The sequence below is a fragment of the Sciurus carolinensis genome, chromosome 6 (assembly GCF_902686445.1).
Source record: "Sciurus carolinensis chromosome 6, mSciCar1.2, whole genome shotgun sequence".
NCBI lineage: Eukaryota > Metazoa > Chordata > Mammalia > Rodentia > Sciuridae > Sciurus > Sciurus carolinensis.
In genome coordinates, this window is record NC_062218.1 from 30,717,550 (window position 1) to 30,739,699 (window position 22,150).

The window sequence follows — 22,150 nt, forward strand, 5'->3', positions numbered from 1 at the left end:
TCAATACTGATGATGAGATGACAGCAGTGATCACCACAAAGACCCCACAAGTACCCAGCTCCAGAGAGTGGGAAAGCAGACATGGGAACTCAAGAAAAAATGAGAATTATTCTTATTGTTAAATGAGCTACAAGAACATAATCTATAAGTCTCATAAATCTCATTAAAATTACTGAAGAAATGACATTTTAAAATATGCATTTTGAGAAAGAAAAGATCATATGGCACAAAGAGCACTGGCTACATGTCTTGACTAGCCTGCATGATTTTAGGAAAATCTCTTAACCTCTAAATCTTCAATTGCTCTGTATAAAATATATATATATAATATATTCTCAATTGGTTGAAAAGATCCAATGAAATAATGTATATGAAAATGTTTTAGAAATTATAAATATAACTGCTTCTTCTATTAGAAATATTATTTAAAATTGTGCCATTTTTCTTTTGAACCTTTCAAAATCTCATAGGAAGCATAGGATAAAAAGAATTGTTTAACAGTTAATATTACTAATGATTATATATGGATCCTGTTTTATTTATATGTTTCTAATAGACTTTAAATATATGGATCCAGTTTTTACATGTTTCTAATAGACTTTATGACTTTGGTGTCACATGGTCAAAGACAGACAAAACACAAATGGAATCCATGGTTTTAGCACCCAAAACACTGGATGCTTAAACCTCTCCTTGGTTGCAAACAAACATTTAAGGGAACTTTGAGTTCCAGATAAGACAGGTATGATTCAGTAAATTGATACAAGGAAAACAACACCAGCTGAGATTAGTGCAATTGAAATGGGGGCACTTCAATGCAGATTTTTCTACACAGCAGTTTTACCCATTTAGTATGCAATGTTAATTTTTAGCAAAACTTTCTTCTAATTAGTAGGTATGCAATGATTTCAAAGAAGTCATATTTAACGCCCACAACGTTAAGGCATTATGTTTCAAGTTCTCTCCAGTCCTAGAAGCTAGATTGCTACTAAGTGTATTGTAAATTATGTTAATTTTTGAAAGATGTCCAGGGGTCTTTGAGCAAAGTGGACCAGAAAAATGTAGATTGTGGTAATCATCATCATCATCATCATCATCATCATCATCACAAGGTTGTTTACCAAGGAGATAAATCCAATTTTAAAGGAAATTGCTAACTTACTGTGCTTTGCAAGAACAGACTCAAAAATGAATTGCTTGCAATTTAGGGGAGAATGTTAACAAGCCTGTTTTCAGCTTTACCAAGAACTTGAAAGTACAGTTTATAGCATGAAATCCATTTTTATTGAAAGGGAAATTTTGGGAAAAAAAAACTAAAAACAAAAAACTGGCTTGTTCTCCGAAACCTTTCTGTAGCCCTCCAGGGTGCTGTTGATATTGAAGAAGCTCTGAGTTCATTCTATGCACTGATTATTTTAAAAGTCAATCTATCATTAATATACCCTTACTGGGCATCCCCTGTGAACATAGCACAGGTGTCCAAAGTGGTGGGGACACAAAAAGGACTGGGGTTTAGCTCTGGGGAGCTTGTAAGCCCATTTGGAGGTTGGGGTGGTACTTCGCATTCATGGAACAGTTGGGGACAGTTACGTGCCAAGTCATGAGGTGTGAAGTGTAGCTGAAATTTGGAAAAGGCAGAAACTGACTGTTCAGTCTCACCCACAAGACTGTAAGGGCCTCATTCACTGTCTATTCATCTCCATCTATGTTCCTCTTCCCCTCCTTCCCCTCCTCTCATTCTGCCCAGAAATAATATCAGACTTGGACCCAGCAAGTACTCGAATAAATAAACAAATCCTGCTTGACTCCCAGTTCTTCACCAGTTGCTTTACTGAGAATTTAAAGTTTTAAATCATGTGTTTCTACTGCCTCCAAAGTGCACGTGTGTTCTTTCTTCCTTTGGGATCCTTTTCTCAATTCTCATAAATATCTTTACTTCACTAGAGGCAGCTGGACTTAGTTCAAAAGGTTCAGCATTTCTAACTGCAAGAATGAGCCCAGTGGCACAAGTCCTGAGATAAAGACTTTAGAACACACACACACACACACACACACACACACACACACATACATTTTATGTATATAAGTATTCATGCAGATATATTTTTAAATTTTCATTTACAAATGGTAATTGTAAATATTCATGGCATACACTGAGTTGTTTTGATATTTGCATATATTTTGAAACAATTAAATCATGCTAGTGACATATCCATCACCTCGCCTCTCATTTTTTGATGAGAACACAAAAAATCCACTCTTCTGTCAACTTTGAAAGATATAATATTTTATTAACTATAGTCACCAAGCCATGCAGTAGACTTCCAGAACATACTCCTTCCATCTAATTGAAACGTTTCACCCTTTGACCAACATCGCTCCTCTCCCTATCCTATCCATCCGCCCTGCCCCTGCTAACCACCACACTACTCTCCATTTCTGTGAGTTCATACAGTATTTGTGATTCAGTGCCTGGCTTTTTACATTTAGCAAAATGTCTTCTAAGTTCGCCCACGCAATCCTGAGACAAGATTTCCTGCAGCCTGAGCACAGAGTCAGCCCCGGAAGAGAAGTGGAGGGAGCCCCGCGGGGTCTGGCTTTCCTGAATGGGGAAGGGCAGAGGATGACACACAACCCTTCTCTCCAGTCAGGACACTTGTGAGAATGAAAAGAGGGGGTGCTGAAGAGGAGAGAAGCGGAGTCAGTGGAGGGCAAGGACCAGGAACCGTGAGGTTAGCCTGTGGGACAGGCTGTCTACCTTAGCACTGACCCTTCCAGGAGGGCGACATGTGTGAGAGAGGAAGAACAGGATGCATGTGTCCACAAGCCAGTTCCTGGAGGGCTTGCATTCTCCAACATTGCTTGCAGGGGTGTGACAAAACGCATTCTAGAAGAAAAACACACATTACATAAACAAACTTTTGCAAGATTAAAATTTCCTGGAAGGGAATTAAGAGAAAACATCAACAGATCTCTATAGTGTGTTAATTGTGAAAAAATTAGTTAAGAAACACAGGAACACAGAAAACACAGAAAAAAGGAAATGCCTTCATTGGAGACCAAGAGAACAGCAGGAACTTAGAGGAATACCAGGGGTTAAAGTCCTAAAAATCTGAGGTTTTTTTCTTTAATGAATTTTTCATAACCATGGAATTGTCCCAGTCTGGAGGTGGCAATGGAGACACACAGGGATGCTTTGAAGGCAGGGCTTGAGAAAGCAAGTCTCCTTTCAGATGACTATAGTGGAGTGTCATCTTGGCACTGGTCAGCAAATTCTGGAAGTTTTGTAAAGATTGATTGCATGGGTGTGGTTGTTTACAGTGGATTGAGGCTTCAAAAGAATCTAGCCATGACTAAATCCAAATGGTTTTCATGTTTCATAAATGTTGCACTAACAGAAGTGTTGCCCTTATACAACCAGGTGACGGCTGACATCCATCAGCAGCTCCTAGAAGAAGAAAAAGAAAACCAGCCAGCAGATGCAAAAGAAAAGTCTCCTATAATGGGCGCAAATAAAAAAGCCAAAAAGGAAAAGGAGCCACCCAAGAAAAAGAAAGCAGACAAAAAAGCAAAAGGTACTCATGGTGTTAGCACCCAGAACCCTGGATGCTTCTACCTCTCCTTGGCATTTATGGGGGACCATTAGCTTCTAAGCCATTAGACACTGTTCACTGGGTTTAAACTAGAGACCCGGGCTTCTGTGAGCTGCAGTGTTAGTTGGCAAATCACAGTGCCTAACAGTCCCACCTAACTTGTTGGCTCAAATAGCCAGATGTATCCAGGGTGAAATAAATTTCACAGGCAGTTGTAAACGTATTAAAAGAATTTCCAAGATGGTACCACATAATCTGGGAAGTCCTTTCAAAGGGGCTGTTTCCTGCAGCAACCACAAGAAGTTTGAAAGCTCTATGTAAGTTTCAGGGACACTTGAATTTCAGCAAGCTCTTTTCTCCTGGAGCCCTCTTGCCTAAATTTTTGCCTCAGAGACATGAAGAGAAAATAAAGAGAAAAGAGAACTCAACCTGGGAGAGACCTCCACTTAACCCTAGCTCAGACTCACTCTAGCACAAACATTACCCACCCCCTCCGATTACTTCCACTTGCACTTTTAAACGTTTTTATTAGTGCACTACAATGATACATAATAGTGGTGTTCACTTTGACATAAATAGACTTGCATGGAATATAATTTGCTCCACTTCAGTCCCCAGTGCTTCCTCTTCCCCGCCCCTCCTCACTTCCCACGCTACTCTACTGTCTTCTTTCTATTTATTTATAATTTTTTAATCAGTGCTTTATAGATAAAGGTGGAATTCACTGTGACATATTCATATGTACGTAGCATTATTTTGTCAAGTCCATTCCTCAGTTCCTTCCTTTTCCCATCCCTCCTCCCACCCTCTAAGTCCCCTTCCTCTATTCTGCTCATCTCCCCACATATATTTTCAAGGTGACTTGAGGCAAGAAAGGAAAAGTGGGAAGCATGTAAGAAAAAGTCTCCACTCATCCTTGCCACGATAGTTTTATTAGGCATCTGCTGTGTGAAACACTCTAGTATGGGTGCCAAGGACACAATAGTGAATTAAAAACAAAGAACCATCAAAGCATGGTCCCTACCTTGCAAGAACTGTAGTCTAACAGCAGGGGCAGATGTGTGGCCAGTTGTTACTTTTTGATAGGGAAGGTGCAGGTACCATGGGAACAAGGCCAACCCACTCCATCGGAGGGAACGCTGCCCAAATGGAGTACATTTAACCAACTGTGATAGGAGCCCAGGGGAAGCACTGAGGGTGGAGGAGGGGGTGGTTAGTGGCCCTTGAAGCAAAGAGAAGAATAGCATCTCAAAAAAGAACTCACCACTTTAGCTCATCGTCAGATGGCTTTAAAAAATGCAGTAGTTAAAGGAAATTGTTTCCTTTAATGGAACTAATGGTTGAGTCCAATCCCTTCATTAAACGTTTATGTAATTAGTGACATTTGTGGCTGGGTTCAGTGGCCCATGCCTGTCATCCCAGCTGTACAGGAGGCTGAGGCAGGAAGATTGTGAGTTCAAAGTCAGCCTCAGCAACTTAGCAAGGTCCTCAGTAACTGGGTGAGACCCTGTCTCAAAATAAAACAGAAAAGGTTGGGGAAGTGCTCGGTGGTTAAGTGTCTCGGATTCAATCCCTGGTGCCAATACACACACACACACACAAACACACACACACACACACACACACACACACACATACACACACCACACACACACACACACACACACACACACCACACACACACACACACACATACATACACACACCACACACATACATACATACACATACATACACACACCACACACATACATACATACGCATACATACACACATATACATACACATACATACATACATACATACATAACATGTGCACCTTCTTCTCAGGAGCCCAACCTTTTGAAGTCACACCCTCAAGAAAAATTTGCTGAACTGGGTAGAATGGCATAAACGGCCTGCAATAGAACCACACTGTCATCTTCCATGGCTAAATCCTCACACAAACACTGACAAATCCTGTTTTCCAGGGCTCCTATGCAATCACCAAAGTACTTGTGGTTAAGTGATAATTAAAGGATGATGAATTAGGTTACAGGTTTTTGACAGTCATCTGCATTTCAGCCACGTCTTCTTGAGGTTATTTGCTGGTATTTTCTTGCAAATGCTGTGCTAATACAGGCATTATTAGCATAGTGGAATGGAACTGTTCTGTGACTAATGTCATCTGTGATATTGTTGGATTTTGATCATTTTTATCCCCAAATTCTGAATTTCACCATCTTTATTCTGTAATCATCTCTGCACTTGCTGCACATCTTGATTTTTATGATACTACACATATGGGGTGTTTTATGACTCCAGCCCAGAAACCACGAGAAGAATTCTCAAGGAAGGACTACCAATATTTCATCCTTCACACTGGGAAGATCAAAGTTCCCTGTTTCTAAAACACTAGAGGTTTGTAGCTGCACAGACTTTGCTCCATACTTGTTTTGCCCAGGAACCGTGTGCGTGCACTCACATGTTGGGGGCTTGCTCAGCATGTTTCATCACTCCTTCAGGTAAATCACCACCTGTACCTGAACCCCCTCCTGTAACAATGACTGCAGAGGAAATTGCCGAAATGGAAAGGAAAAATGAACTGAGGCTCAAAATAAAGGAAGAACATCTTGCTGCCCTACAATTTGAAGGTAGAGATGGGAAATAACTAAGATGATGCTTTTCAGTAGAAAGTAGACCAGTGGCCAACAACCCCCAGCCTGTTCATCAGCCTGTGTCCTGAGAACGCAAAGCAAATAGACTGAAAAGACAGTGTTCCCTGGGTGGTTTCCAATGGACCACAGAAGACCAGTTTTGACTGTGGTGTGAGGCAGGGGTTTTGGCCCTCACTTAATCAGTCCTAATTGTCTGCAGAATATCCTAAGGAGACAAAAAGAATTCAGGAAGTGGTTAGAAGAGCAGGGGCAGGCATTTAAAAAAGAATAGAAACAAACAAACAAACAAAAAAAAAAACCTGTGAAAGTTGGTGTGATTTCTCAGGATTAGGTAGGAGCTACCCAGAGTAAGTGGCTTTTACATTATAATAATTTAGTAAGTACAGGCCAAAGGCTAACAGGCCTTAAAAGTTAGTTTCTGGAAGCAAAGACCACAGAAGAGCCTGCCATGCATCTCTTTATGCCCTGCAGAGGGGTCAGGAGACCCCCATTGCCTGTCTCCACACCTGAGTCCTCTGGTTTCCAGTATGTTTCATCTTTCAGTTCCTTCAACACGTTACCCTTATTGACACAAAATTCATTCATTCACATAATAAAAGTTTACTGAATTTCCACCACATGCCAAACCCTTGCTGAAGACACATACATATAAGCATAAGCACAAAACAAACAAAAGATAAAATCTCATCTAGAAAAAGGAAGATGCAGTCACTTACAACATGCTGTGACACTGGAGATTCAGGATAACAGGGCAGGGGGTGTCAAGAAAGAGCTCCCCGAAGAGCTAATGTGTGAGCTGAACTGTAAGAACAGGAAGAAGTTTGCGCATGGGACAAGTTAGGGTGGGAATGAAGAGAAAGGTCCACCAATGCAGAGAAGGGGTTGGAAGCATAGCTAGTGACCTATGGAGTGTAGCTCAGGAGTGTGGGGCATGTTCTAGAAAGGGGTGACATGGGAGATGGGAGGCCAGACCAGAGAGGGTCAAATAGGCCCTGCCAAAGAAGTCAGATTTTACCTACAACAACTGGGAATCGATGAAAAGTTCCAAGCATAAAAGTGAGCATGATGACATCTTTTGACAAGACAGATGACTCAGAGTGCTGTGGATGGTGTGGAGATGGATTTGAAGTTGAAGTAGGTAAAAGAACTCAGAAAAGGCAAGGTTAAGCTACAATAGTTTAGAGATAATTAGTACCCAAACTAGGCCAGAGACAATGGACAAGTAAAAAAGAGAGATTGGAAAGATAAAGGTAAAATCCACAGACTTTATAATATGCCAGAAAGCAACAGGCCTATAAGTTTTGCCTAGTTTTAGCAAGGCTGAGAAATATATGACATCGCCACCTCAAGGTTCTAAACCAGGGAGAGAATGAGCTAGACTTTCTCCCCCAACTTTTTGAAATTCACAAATCACCCATGTGTGTCTTCCCATACCATTTAACCAGAGTATATTGCTATAAAGTGCAGTGAGTATAAAGCTCAGGTAGAGTTTTGGTTTAGAGAATTTCTCTAATGACTCTGCCACACGTTACACTTTGCTTCTTAATAAGATGGGATAAGATATTACCTTATCCACACCCGTATATTGGAAGTGCACAAACAGAAGCATGGCTGGTTTAAAAGTGAATTTGGTTCATCAGAAAGTTTGGGTACATGAAAAAATTCTTTATTTCCCTTTTTAAATAGAGACAGCCACACAGTTTCGACTTGAGCTGATAAAGACAAAAGCACTGACTATCCTTGAGGATTTAGTAGCAAAGGCGGTCAATGTCTATAAACTCATGGAAAAATGGCTTGGTGAGAAGTATCTGAATGAAATGGCCAGGTAAAGTACTGCATGGTTTTTAAAACACACATCACATTAATTCCTGAGCACCAAAATTGGCAAGGGTGTTTAAGGTGTTTACAAATGAAAATGGTGATTTTAGCCTTCAGGAAATCAAGTTCCAAGGTTTCCCAGACTCACCCTGCTGAGTGAGTGAGTCTCATCATCTTACCTCTCACACAGAGGCACAGATGCAGCTCAGCAGAGTGAACACCCTCATCTGAGAGGCAGGAGGCTCCATTGTCTAAAACCAGGAATCCCACATTGTCCCAAAGTTAGTAGCCTGCCTGATATAGGTCTCAACAGCTTTATCTCTGAAACGAAACACTCCAACCAGACTATTTCAGAGGTTTCTATTTGATCTAGATTATGAACTACATGACAGTTTGCAATAAACATTTACTGAAAATTTAGAGGCCACTACGTAAATAGGATTCCTATGGCAAGTATTCTGAGAAGCAGAAATTACCCTCCAAAACAGCAGTTTTTATGGTTTGTTTTCTCAGTCCTTGTCTCATAATGAAAGTTCTATTGTAAAATTTTCAGGCTGGTTATTTAAAACTGTTGCACCATAGTAAAATAAATACACTTTTAAAAAGCTGCAGACACACACTTCTCAGTCTGGTAACTCACTGCAGTAACACTAACAGTCTCACTGCCTACAGCCACACCAGTTTCTGTGAACCTCACAGAGCAAGAATGCTCATCTCTGCTCTCTGCCTTCCATGTATATCTGCCCTCTGCCTAAAGCTGTTATGTATTGTGGCCACATATGGAAGTTAAAAACCTAGAAATGTGATGAGAGAGAGAGAGAGCTACCAAATCCCTTTGAACTTGAAATTGTGTTTCTTATTTTCCTGGTATTTGTTCCCTTTGGTTCTTGAGGTCACCCTTAGTGACCTTGGGTTTCCACTAGGTGGCGCACACCCGTTTGATTTCCCGGTTCTGATTGGGTCTCAATCTATATTCCCAGGCTCTTCACTCATGTAAATTCAGTAGCTACTAGTTTCCTTCTCTGTCCCCCAGCACAGAAACACTATAAAGCATAAACTAATTAGCTAATCCATACGATGTGGACACTCAAAAAGTCAGCATTCTGTAGTTGAGTTCAACATTTTTGAAAGACCAACAACTAATATGATTTAAATTTTCAATATATGAGTACTTTGGTGCTCCTAATTATATGAAAGCAGATTGAATATACATTTTCTAGTAATGTTCCCCTTTTTGTTCTAGGATATAAACAAGATCCTTTCTTCAGTACAGTGCTATTTTATTTATGCATACACCCTCCCCAGTACAGTTGAAATCCATGACCCACCTGTTCTCACATCAATTACCAAAAGGGAGGGACTGACCTGTCATTGACTTCATGGCAAAGATAAGAAATTCAGAGACTTACTGCAGACCCATGGCTAGAGTACATTCTGGATGAGTGCTCTCAACCCCAGAGCTGGTTCTACTGCCCTGTCAGGTCATTAGCTGTTGCTCTTATGGACCAACACCTGATCTAATTGGGAACTGTCCACTTTTCAAGAAGACAGCAACACAGTTCAATGGATTTCATGCCTGAGAGTGTTATTCTGGTAATTTTGTCTTAGATAACTTCATACTCCTTGACATAAAATTAGAAGAAAGGCGCATTTCCAGAAATATATTTTCAAATTTGATTCACTTTAAAATTTATCCTGATTCCAAATAAATTCATTACTCTAACAGTCATATTTTATATCTTCCACATCATTTTTTCTTTTTAAATTTTGAGAGCAGGTTCTGGTTTTTTTTTGTTTTGTTTTGTTTTTTGTTTTCATTGTTTGTTCTATCTAGTTATACATGAAAGGAATACAACTTTTCTTTTCTCTGGTTGTACACAATGTAGAGTCACACCATTCATGTAATCATAAATGTACATAGGGTAATGATGTTTGTCTCATTCCACCATCTTTCCTTCCCTGCATTTCCCGCTACACAATCCAACATTCCTCCATTCTTTCCTTACCTGCCCCCACCCTGTTTATATCAGGATCCACTTATCAGAGAAAACATTCAACCTTAGGTTTTTTGGGATTGGCTTATTTCACGTAGCATGACATTCTCCAGCTCCATCCATTTACCTGCAAATGCCATAATTTCATTCTTCTTTATGACTGAGTAATATTCCATTGTTTATCTGTACCACAGGTTCTTTATCCATTCATCTATTGAAGGGCACCTAGGTTGGTTCCATAGTTTAACTATTGTGAATTGAGCTGCTATAAACATTGATGTGATTATGTCACTGTAATATGCTGATTTTAAGTCCTTTGGGTATAAACCAATGAGTGAGATAGCTCAGTCAAATGGTGGGTTCATTCCAAGTTTTCTGAGGAATCTCCATATTACTTTCCAGAGTCTGCCATATCATTTTATTCTGGTTCATACTTAAAGTGAAATCCAACTTTTGATACAATATCATTTACATAGTAAAATGTATTCAATACTAATAAAACAATAGTTAATGAATTCTCTTTTTGTTCAGCTTTATACAAAATTCATAGCCATTAGCTGTGTAATAAGCATATATTTTGTTTTTAATCTCCTCCATTTATTTATACCCTGACTTCTTACAAAATAGACTTGAGGAAAAATTTAAATTTTTAAACATACAGATTAAATCATCTAACTTAATAATGTGTTCATCTTTGTGTGTGTGTCTTATAAGCAAACCCTATTAATCTGAAGGATCTTTAATGGAGGTAACTATTGATTTTACTGTTTTCAGTGTAGAAAAATTAACTGAAGTAGCTCGCTATCACATTGAAACAACTACAAAAATTCAGAATGAGCTTTTCTTATGCCAAGAAGACTTCTTCATCAACGGCGACATAAAAGTCTTCCCAGATCCTCCCCCACCAGTGCGGCCCCCACCTGTAGAAAAGGAAGAAAACAGCACTCTGACCATCCAACAGCTTGACAACCTTCGAGATCAGTTCTTAGATATGGCACCCAAAGGTAGGGGAACTAACTGTCATGACAAAGAGCACACGAAAAGGTTGAGATTACCCAGAATGGCCGTCGCTTGCCTTCAAGGGAAATCAGCTCTGTGGGTTGACAGGGCTCTAAGACAAGGCCTGGCTTTGTTCTGGTTTGTCAGATATTTGCTTCGTACAATGTAGATCTGAATTAAACACACAGGAGGCTCACAGTAACACTAATTGAGTGTTGTGGCACTCCTCTTTCCTGGTAGTTCTCCTCTCCTGTCCTCCCCGTCCCTTGCTGACACTCAGTAAATTTGACTATTGCTCTTGTCTGACAGTTGGAAGAGAGCCTACATGCACAGTTGTGGTTTAGGTTTCGGGTTGGGACTACAAATCTGTGCTTCTGTCTACTCTGCGAAGGAGACTAGGGAATAGAGGATATACTTTTATATTGGCCTTGTCCCTCAATGCTTCATAGACGGCAAGTAGAACCAAATAAGTATTAACGAATTTGCCTAATTAATATATGTTCGCATATATCTTTACATGTTCTTTTCTGCACACAAATTCTTTAATTCCTTCACATTTTATCATTAGAGAGTCCCATCAGTTGATAGCACATGTAATTCTGATCCGTGGTGTAGAATTATCATGATCGCGTTTTATGATTGAACAGCCACAGGACAGCTGAGCAATTTGCCTGTGGTCATTTATGGTTTGGAACACTGCAGATTCAAAGCTCTTGCTCCTTCTATTTGAACTAAGTTGCCTTGCATAAACAGGTTTACTTTACCTTCCAATATGTCCTATTTATTGGGAAATGATCACTTTTCCCTAGGAAATAGTCAACAGACTTGAGTATTAACCTGGACTCCACTTTTTAAAACTCCAATATTTCCAAAAATCCACATCAAATACGTTGGTAGAAAGAGCATTGATCTAAGTCTGCACGTGCAGGGGTCTGAGTGAGGCCATGGGCTGACTTTGCTCAGCACGTGAAATCAGCTTCAGCAGACTTTATGTCTCCAAGGTATGAAAACACTCATATCAACTGTGATGGCCTCTGACCCAGGTTGGCAGCATCTGGGCATGAAGGAAGTGCAGCTGTCAGCAGGGACAAATAAAACCTCAGTTTTTGCAATCTGGGCCGTGAAATCTCATCAGTTCCCAGGCAGGCAGAGCACAGCCTCTGCTCCACTGTGAGCTTCACAGGGCCCTTTCCTGAGATGATTCCTTCTTTTTATTATTTTTTTTTATTATTTTTACAGACTGCATTTTGATCATTGCACACAAATGGGATACACCTTTTCGTTTCTATGGTTGTGCAGGATGTAGATTCACAGCATTCGTGTAATCATACATGCACGTAGGGTCATGCTGTCTGTCTTGAAGTGGCCTTTGCTCTTCATTTTATCCATGCCACTTCTTACCTATAAAATTAAAAGATCCATCAAAAAAGAATCTGAAACACAAAATATGATTTGATTTCATCTGACAATATGGTGACTGGGAAGAAACCATCCAGCGAGGAGGTAAAAACTAAAAGCACCTGGGTGCATTTGCGTAGACGGAAGTGAATTTTGAGAATTGTCAGTCACTGGTAATTCCTTCAGAAGGGACGCTAGTGTTCATGGTTATCATCACAATACACTCTGGGATCTGCCCTCAAAACCAGAGCTTGCATTTCAGCTAAAAGTTTAAAAGTAAATTAACAACTATAACTTGACACATGTATTTCTTAGGAGATGAACTCCAGAAACCTTCAGAATTAAAAGATGTCAACAGATAACATTTTTCTGTTTGCATAGCATGATAGAGAAGAACAGTTTTCAGACTATGATAGAAATAGGAAGAAAGAAAGAGGGAGAGAAACAGGGAAGAAAATAGCTATAATAGTAAAAGAAACACCGAGGGAGCTTAGAGTACAATTTGGAAAGGTAGGCAAAGAAGAAGAAAATATAAATCAGCTGGGTTCTTTGTGGGACAGAAATATGAACTGTGTAAAAGTGCTCGAGAATGCAAAGCAAAAGGGAATCAGTGTGCAGTGGGTGAACATGGTCAGGGAAAACCAGGGGCAGCAACACGTTGGAGGGAGGACGGATGGGAGTCAGGAGGGGTTTGATTGGAAGCAGTGGCGCACACCTGAAATCCCAGGGACTCAGGCAGATGAGGCAGGAGAATGGCAAGTTCACGGCTAGCCTGGACAACTTAGTGAGACCCTAAGCAACTTAGAAAGACCCTGTCTCAAAATAAAATAAAAAGGGCTGGGGATGTAGCTCAGTGGTAAAGCACCCGGGACTCAATGCCAGTAATGGGGGTAAAAAAGTGATTTGGTGGCAAGGATGTAGAGGATACTTAAATTTATTGGAATTGGCTGCTAGAAAACATGATGTAACTCTGAGACCTGAGTGTAGGAGGACTTTAGGGAAATGCTCAGGAGGCTGCTCTCCTTGCTTCCTTCCCCAGATGCATGAATTGCAGGCAAGTGGAAGGGGAGGCTTTATCTGAGGAGCCCCCTCCACCCATTCAAGCTGAGAACTAACCCAATTGTAAGGATAACAATCGTCATTAAGAATGAATTTACAGAGCAGTTAAAATGCTGTGGGATTTGGGAATTTTGATGATTCACTGTGAGTTATAGTCTGTAAGCAAACAGTGTAAATGTTTTTATTAGTTCCTTCACTCCATCTGAAAAACAAGGTATTTTATATGTTGCTTTTTAGTTATATGTGAAATTCTTACTATGCTGGTAGGTATATTATCAATAGAAGTAATTAATGTTCATTGCTATGTTTATTTTTTTACTATTACTGTGAAAGGAAGGGGAAAATGACATGTCATTTTCTGCATCTCAGAGTCACATCTCAGAATTGGAGATTTTCCACTGGCACCCCCAAAGTCAGGCCCCAGATGCTGACTTTGTCCTACCTGAGAAAGTCCAATAACTACCACTTACCCCTTCTCTCCTTCTTTGCAGACACCATAAAATATCCTCTTGTATTCTCTTGCTTCAGCCTTCTATCCTCAGTTCTGCAATTGTTATTCAATACTTTTAATGATACCCTTTCACCTTTTGGGGGGTGGTATGGGGGCAGGTCTGAGGGGACATTGAATTTTCTTCCATTATGATGACATTTTCCAAATGTTCTTTATTAAATACATAATTTTTAAAAAATTTACTGAAGTAAATTTACATCCAGAAAAGTATACTGATTGCAAATTTACAGATTTATGAACTTCTGAAAACCGAGCAGAGCCCAACTCCAGACAAGGACCACTCCATCTGGTGCTCATTTCAAGTCACCATCTTCCCCTACTTGAAGATGATGACTAGCCTGACATTGAACAGCATTGATTAGTTTTTCATGTTCTCATACTTTATATAAATAGATGAGATGATATATTCATAACTTTTCCATCTGGCTTCTTTGGTTCAATATTATTCTTGAGATCCATTCATATGTAATTGTAAGTTGTTCATTCTTTTTGCTGTATGCTATTCTCTTGGGGTAATCAATATATCACAATATATTTCCCTATTCTACTGTTAATCGACATTTTGGTACATTTGGGGGTCTCCCTTTTAATTGTACATAGTAATTATATATATTTGAGAGATATAGTGTGATATTTTGATACATGTATGCAATCTGTGATGATCAAATTAGACAATTAACATATCTACCACCTCAAATATTTACATTTCCTACATACCCATTCATCTTTTGAATGAAAACTTGTGTTCCTTCCAAGAACTGGAGACAGTCTTTTATGGTGCTTTCCACTGTATTTATCTTAGAATTCTCTACTTTTGAAAAACAATCTTTTAACATTTTTTATTTGTTCTAATTACTTGTATCTTCCTTGAAGAGAAAATATATTAAAACATCATGAGCAGATGGATTATTTCTAGGTAAAAAAGTATATGTATTTTTACATAACAGTCATTATGCTACCACGATCACATAAGATTTTTAAGGAAATTAATATAGAGTGTTGATGTGTTAAATTGTAGTTTGCAACTTTTAATTATACTTCACAAATAAATTTACTCAGTGAAATAGTAACCTTTGATTAAGACAAATAATACTTAAAATACTTGCAAATATCTAGTACCAGAATATAAAAATAAAGAACTAAAGCTTAAGGGGCTTTCTGCCAAGTTTAGGTTAACCCAAAACTAAACTAAAAGTCTTCATTTAAAAAGTCCTTAGTAAAAGTAGTGCAAAATTGAAAATGCATGATAAATAATAATGCCTGTGTTTAAATGTATCACATATCATAACATTTATATTTTGACCTTTTCTGGTCAAATTCGTCCACTTGTGATGATTCCAAATCTCCCTTTGTAAAGGTAATGATAAAACATAAAATACCATTGTTGATATGATTGTCACAAATACGTCAGAAAAAAATGACCTTATGTATGATACCAAAAAGAGCATGCAAATTGCAGTGAAGCGATTGATCATGCTTAGATTTTTCCAGCAAAGATCCATCCAGATTTTAGAATCATAGGAGCACCTTGAGTAAGAGACAGCCAGTGAATAAATCAGTGAGCTCTTCTTCCCATCAACCATCCAAGAAATCACCCCAGTGAACGTACTTCCAGCACAGAGAGAGAGAGAGAGAGAGAGAGTGAATATTTTCTGAATTACAATGGCCAATTTGGCATGGTCACTATATGTCAGGTTCCTTGGTAGCGTCTCCCATGTGTTCATTCACTTCTGCTCCCCCTCAGCCTGTGGGATGACTGGAGCCAGATAGCTCTTTTTCAAGTCTATGAGTTGTCAAATAATTTGGGCAAGTTATTTAATATATCTCTGTCTTGGTTTTTCATCTTTAAAATCATAGCAATGACACTTATTTTGTGGAATTGTTATGAGGAGTCAATTAATATATTCAAAGTACCTAGGAATGGTATAGTATAGAGAATGTACAATTTAAGTGTAATAGAAACCATTGCAATTTAATTATATAATTATCATGAATGTCACAATAGTACATAATATATAAAATTATACAATATTGATATAAACTATCTTTTCTAATTTTTAGCCTCAAACAGATACAATACCTTTATTTTACTTATTTACTTTTAAGTGGTGCTGAGGATCAAACCCAGTGCCTCACACATGCTAGACAAGCTTTCTACCACTGAGCTACAACCCCAGTCCACAAACTATTCTTATTATCTAAAATGTTAGCTTATTGTCCTAAGAGTGCAAATACCTTAAAAAGTCCCTGAAATACTACCCAGAGTATATCCGGAAAAAAATTATGCCAGTGGCTAGAATTAAGCCATGAAACAATGTGGTTCCTTGGGAACATCCAAGACAAAACACTCATTTCATGCATTGCAATGAGCTCTGGGTAGGTACGGTACATCTTGTTTCTGAACATCAAATGCCAAGTACATCATTCAGAAGACAGCCTTTCTCCAACAGAAGCAATTTGTAGTCTATTGAAACTAGAACACTGTAACAGTGTTCCCCTGTCCCCACTTAAATCATGAGAACTCCTTTTCCTTGTAAGCTCATCAGTACTGCATGAAATAGCTGTAGAGATTTGGTTCATACATAGTTATTTTGGCTTCTGTTGAGGGGCTGTCTGAAGAGAATGCTGTCCAGCAAATTCAATGTCCTTACTCCTTCTTCAAAAAGGCAGTATTTAAGGTGTCTAATGCCTGGAACACCATTCTACAAACTGACAAGACCTCTCCTTTGAACCCCACTTGGGAGGAGAGCCTTTTATTTAGTCTCAGAGACAGAGGGTACACATCCCGAACTCTAGACTATAGTGAGAGCTATGTCACTCTGTCATATGGTTTTTTCAGGAGTTCAAAGGGAGAAGTAGCCCTTGCTGTCAGTGTGAGGTGTCATGGTGATCAGCCCAGAAGAGGATTTTGAAACTTAACTTTTCAGAAAGAGAAGTAAGAGAAGGGTTGTATAGGAAAATGGGGAAATGGAGATTTTGAGACTCCATGCCAGCAAACTGACTACCTGGGACAAGGGGCAAGAGGTAAGATCACAAAGAAATTGGTGTCAGTTGTGAAGTTTCAAAGGATATGCAGGGAAGATTATCAAAGGCTTTTAGAGCCAGTGACAATGACAATGGACTGGACGGGAGAACAGACTATGTCTGAGAGCAGCAACTGATGCTGTTCGCCCCTCTACAAAGCCCCAAGTGACTGAGAGAGCAAGTAAGGACACCTGGGGGTTGCCTGAAAGGAGTAACTAGAAAATTCTATGAATTTTTTTAACAGTAATGTCTCTGAGAAAATTATAAAAATGTGGTACTAGATATTTGCTGATTAAATATTTTGATGTGAATATCACTTGAATTAGTCTGACATTTCCCTAAATAAAGAAATGTAGAAAGATTTCTTAGAAAAGGAATGATACAGAGGCATGGATATTATTAATAAGAATATCTCACTGTGTGGCAAAATCTAGGAATGGTAGCAAAGAGGAGAATGGACCTCAGAGTTCCTAAGGTTTTCTCTGTGGTGAACTCCTTTCACTAAATTAGAGGCAGATCACCAAAAAATGCATTAGAGACTGTAGAAACCTTTGGATCCAGTGAAAACTGTCCAGGGGCAGAATTTTAAAATGCTTCTTCAAGATGAAACATATTCTCATGAAACCAAAGAACCTCCATTCTCTGGCAAATGAAAGTATATGCTAAGAATTCAAGATAACATCTTCTTGAACGTCTGCCATAAAACTAAAGACATAAAAGTTAGCTAAAGCAGTAGTCAAAGTTAAGGCCCTTTCCTTTCACAAGAGACTTATTTTTTTCACCCATTCATTTATTTCTTCACCAACACTTACATGTACTTCAGGTACTAGGTGTGTCTGGCTTAGGATGAAAGACACGTAACTTGTGCTTAAGAGAGAAACTGAAGGCAGTGACACAGCCGTTTAGTCCCTATTTCTACACTAACCACCTGTCTCCAATTCTGGCTTCAGCAGTGGCAGTTAACTAAATGGAGTCTAACTTGAAATACAATGTAAAATAATATTTAGGAAATTTTTTGAAAAAATAGGGATCTGTTTAAACAATTTTTAAGAAAACCAGTTGAAAGGCAAAACAGAAGTTAGATGAAAGTAAGGTATGAGGGGCAGATCAACCAGTGTCAGAGGTTGGGAGTTGTGAAATTGTGAAAATTGATGATCAAAGGTGATTTAAATTCTTAAAACGGCTAGTAAGTGCTTAGCAATCAGCTAGAAGCACAAAAGAAGACAGTATGAAGAACAGCTTAAAACCCAGCTGGGGAACCAAGGCCTATAATCATAAAACACTGACCAAAAATAGACCCTGACAGGCTGTCAGCGTGAGATATTTTATAATATCACACAAATGCATATTCAATTTTTTTGATTGTAATTTTTATTATATGAAACATGCATTAAATGATTAAAATTAGAACTTACAAATGCTCCCTAATTTAGAATGGTTAACTTAGGATTTAATTTGAATTTACAATGGTGCAATAGCATGTCAGCCACACATGGTATTATGGTAGCTCCTGGTAGTGCTGGACTGCAGCCAGCCACAGCTCCTGGTCAGTCACAGGATCACAGGAGGACACAGCTGACACTCTGCAGGGTACTGTGCTCAGTCGGTTAGGTGTAATAAATGCATTTTCCACTTATGTTTCCACTTATGGTATTTTCAATTTATAATGCATTAACAGGATGTGACCCCGTCATAAATCAAGGAGGATCTGTTATCTAATGATCACTCTATGTAGTCTAAGCTCTCTTCCTTCAGGAATAAACTGTTATTTGAGGACATTTTTTAGTATAATGTTTATTTTTTCATCCTTCTATCCAGATAAAATAATCTGACAATTAAATATGAGTCAAAATGAGACTTTCAGAAAAAAGAAAAAGATGCAGTATTAGGCACAGCTTCTTTACCAAACCACCTGGCAAAGGTCTCAAAGCATGACACCATTTTTGTAAATTAACAAGATTGCCGTACCACTCCCAGAAAAAGAACTCAGCAGAAAGAAGAGATGGCCCAGGCAGATATTGTAGATGCACTACCATGCTTGCCTTATTATTATTATTATTATTATTATTATTTTCTCATCACAGGAAAATAATAATAAATAGCTACAATAATAATAATAATATTAATAATATTAATAGCAAAATAATAAATAGCTACATTGTAGTTACAAGTATTGTCCCCTTTCTGCATGGAGAAATGGATTCTAAAGGAAGAAGATCATGGCACTCTTTCCTCTATAAAAGAAACCCATAATAACAATAAAGGCTGTATGTGCTGTATGTATGTGCACAAACATAAGGGCTGTGAAGTAATTTTGTCTACTGGTGAATCCCAGCCCGACCACTTATGGGCACTGTAACACTGGACAGAATTTACCTTTTTGGGCCCAAAATTTTAATCCAAAAATGATGGCAATAATAATTTGTCCAGTTCCTTAACTATAAAATAGGGGTGATAGATTGTAAAGATCAAATGATATAAAACCAGTTAAGGCACTTAGAAGAATACCTGATAAGTAATAAGCATCCAATGTAATTTTTCCAGAAATAATAAACAAGCACAGGGGGTGGGCAGAAATTAAGCATGACTGAGGGTTGACTGTGCCGTTACTTAAAATAACAACACAGAGTCGTTTCAAAGGCAGGAATCCTCTGGATGATGTCAGTGCGGTCACCAAAAGGCAGAAAAGGTCACGGAAACTGGACCACTACCTTCCAAGGAGAAGCAATCAGTTCTTGAAAATTTGGCTAAAAAAATACCCTTGGCTTGTATACGATGAGTTATTAAACCTTATGTTCTGTGCCCTGTGTCGTAAGCATGGGGTGAAGTCAGGGAGAAGTCAAGTGAGTTTTTTCTATGGCACTGACAACTTTAGGACTGAATTTCTCAATGCTCATCATCTCAGCGAGGCCCACGCCAAGGCTTCACTAATGGAAGCGACAAGTGGTTCTCCAGTGAGCAAAGCCGCCACCGAACTAATGGTGAGGACCATGAGCAAAGTAACCCTGGGGAGAGTGGAGAACTTGTTCAGATCATGCCATGCCATCGCCAAGACCGGGCGTCCCCTCAAAGATTTTATTTGGATGTGCAAGCTGGATGATATGAAGGGTGTCGATATTGGCCCAGTCTTCAGAACTAACAAATCAGCAAGAATATTTACATATTTTATTGCTGAGGTAGAAAGGAAAAGTCTAAGAGAAAAACTAGAAAAAAGTAAATTTTTCTCCATCATCAGTGACAGAATCACAGACAGTTTAATAGAGGAAGCTGAGCTTGTCTATGTACAGTTTGCACATGGGGGGAAAGTGCATTGTCAAATTGTTGGGGTTCAGACAGTAGAGAGGAAGGATCCTCTGTCAATAAAAAACGCCATTGAGAAAACTCTAGAGACAAATCTCCAAGTTAGGCTGTCGAGTCAAGACTGGGCGAAGAAACTGGTTGGTTTTGGTAGTGAGGGTACCGCTGGAATAGAGGGAGAGAATGGGGTGGCCCTGCTTTTGAAAGAAATCCAACCGTGTGTGCAGACCGTATATTGCTTTGCACATCACCTTGATCTATCCTACAAGGCAGTGTTCCAGAGCATTCCTCTGTACAATGATTTTGAAAAACTCCTTCAGGACATCTACCACTTCTATCACAATTCTCCTCTCCATAAGAGTTCTCTGATAACTGCTTTCAAAAACCTGCACCTTCGACCTGTGATGCCTTCTCAAACAGGAGGCAGGAGGTGGCTCAATGGATTACAGGCAGCCCTCCAGAACTTTCTCAGGGGATATCCTGCAATTGTTCAGCAACTGCACTCAGTAAGTATTTTGAATGCCATATTACTTTTTTCAGAATAACAGAAAATACTTTCATTTAGCTCCTTGCAGTAATGATTTTGAGAAAGATAATCACTGTTTCCCCAATTGTGTTACAGGCAGGTGAAGGCAGAAGTGACACCAGTCAACAGAAAGCCAAAGAACTTCTAGATCTCCTTCTCCACGCTGACATGCTTAAATTTTCCCATTTCCTGATGGATGTCATTAGTGTCCTTAGCATTCTGTCCCGTGTCAGTCAGAATAGAAATTCCTCAATTGCTGACATATTTGCTACCTTGGAGTCAACGCTGGAAATGCTCCAAATATATCAAACCAGGTGAGAGGTTCTGTCTGTCAAATCAGATCATTGAACTTAGGAAATCATTTGCCCAGTGCTTTTTCATTTAATTATTTTTGGGGGTGATTTTTTTCCTCTCCAGACCGGGTCCCAAAGAACGCAGGGTGGATTCAGTCACACACTTTCACGGTAACTACCTCAGAGGAAAAGAAAACATTTCTTCCGTGAGAAACGTGGTTTTAACACATCTTATCAAGAGGCTGCAGAACTGTTTCAGAGATGCCAGTCTAGATGTGGTGAGGGCAACAATGATTGGAAGCTTTAAATTGTGGCCCACAAAGCTAAATCAAGGTGACCTGCACACACTGACTCAACCTGTTATTCTTTGATTGTGTGAGTTTCTTTTGGATATGTGACTTTTTTTTAATCTTGATTGCAGAATTTGGAGAAAAAGAGGTATCCATCCTAACTGCACATTACGAACCAGTATTAGAAGCAGCCAGTGTGAAAATTGATGACGTGGACACCGAATGGGGCATGTTAAAATTAGAGATTTATGCCAGGTGAGCAAGACAACAAACTGACTCAACAAACTCATCTGTATGAATATTTCAGCAGAACCCAGGGGTCTTAATTTTCTATGGTTTTTATCCTCCCTTCTAGATTTCAGAACATTCGAAAACTGACCTGGGATTTTGTGAATTCCATTTACTCCCACAAGTACCCAAATGTTCTGATGCTAGTTGACTTGGTGCTGGCCCTGCCTGCAAGTTCAGCTGAAGCAGAACGTGGCTTTCGTCAAGTGAAACGTACCAAGTCACATATGCATACTAAAATCAATGCTGAAAGTATGACAGATGTCCTGATCATTCAGTTGAATTCTCCAGACATCAACAATTTTGACCCCAGGAAAGCTATCCATTTATGGAATATGAGGACACCATCGTCAGTCGGTGACACAGGGCCTAATTCAGATTGCTCATCAAACTCAGAAAGCCA

At 39.1% G+C, this 22,150-nt stretch overlaps 1 protein-coding gene across 5 annotated transcripts in view; it reads left to right on the top strand.

Annotated features, from left to right (window-relative positions):
• Spef2 (sperm flagellar 2) overlaps window positions 1–22,150 on the top strand; it is a 194,810-nt gene that overhangs the window by 146,432 nt on the left and 26,228 nt on the right. For 4 of the 5 annotated variants that reach the window (XR_007109151.1, XM_047556225.1, XM_047556222.1 and 1 more), the window contains 4 exons: window positions 3,422–3,575; window positions 6,098–6,226; window positions 7,937–8,075; window positions 10,837–11,066. Coding sequence is in view for 4 of the 5 variants with exons in the window: in XM_047556225.1 (XP_047412181.1) it covers window positions 3,422–3,575; window positions 6,098–6,226; window positions 7,937–8,075; window positions 10,837–11,066 (652 nt within the window). In the remaining variant the exon portion in view is untranslated. Of the gene's footprint in view, window positions 1–3,421; window positions 3,576–6,097; window positions 6,227–7,936; window positions 8,076–10,836; window positions 11,067–20,972; window positions 21,104–22,150 lie in introns of those variants that run through there. The other variant, XM_047556224.1, reaches the window with a different exon arrangement.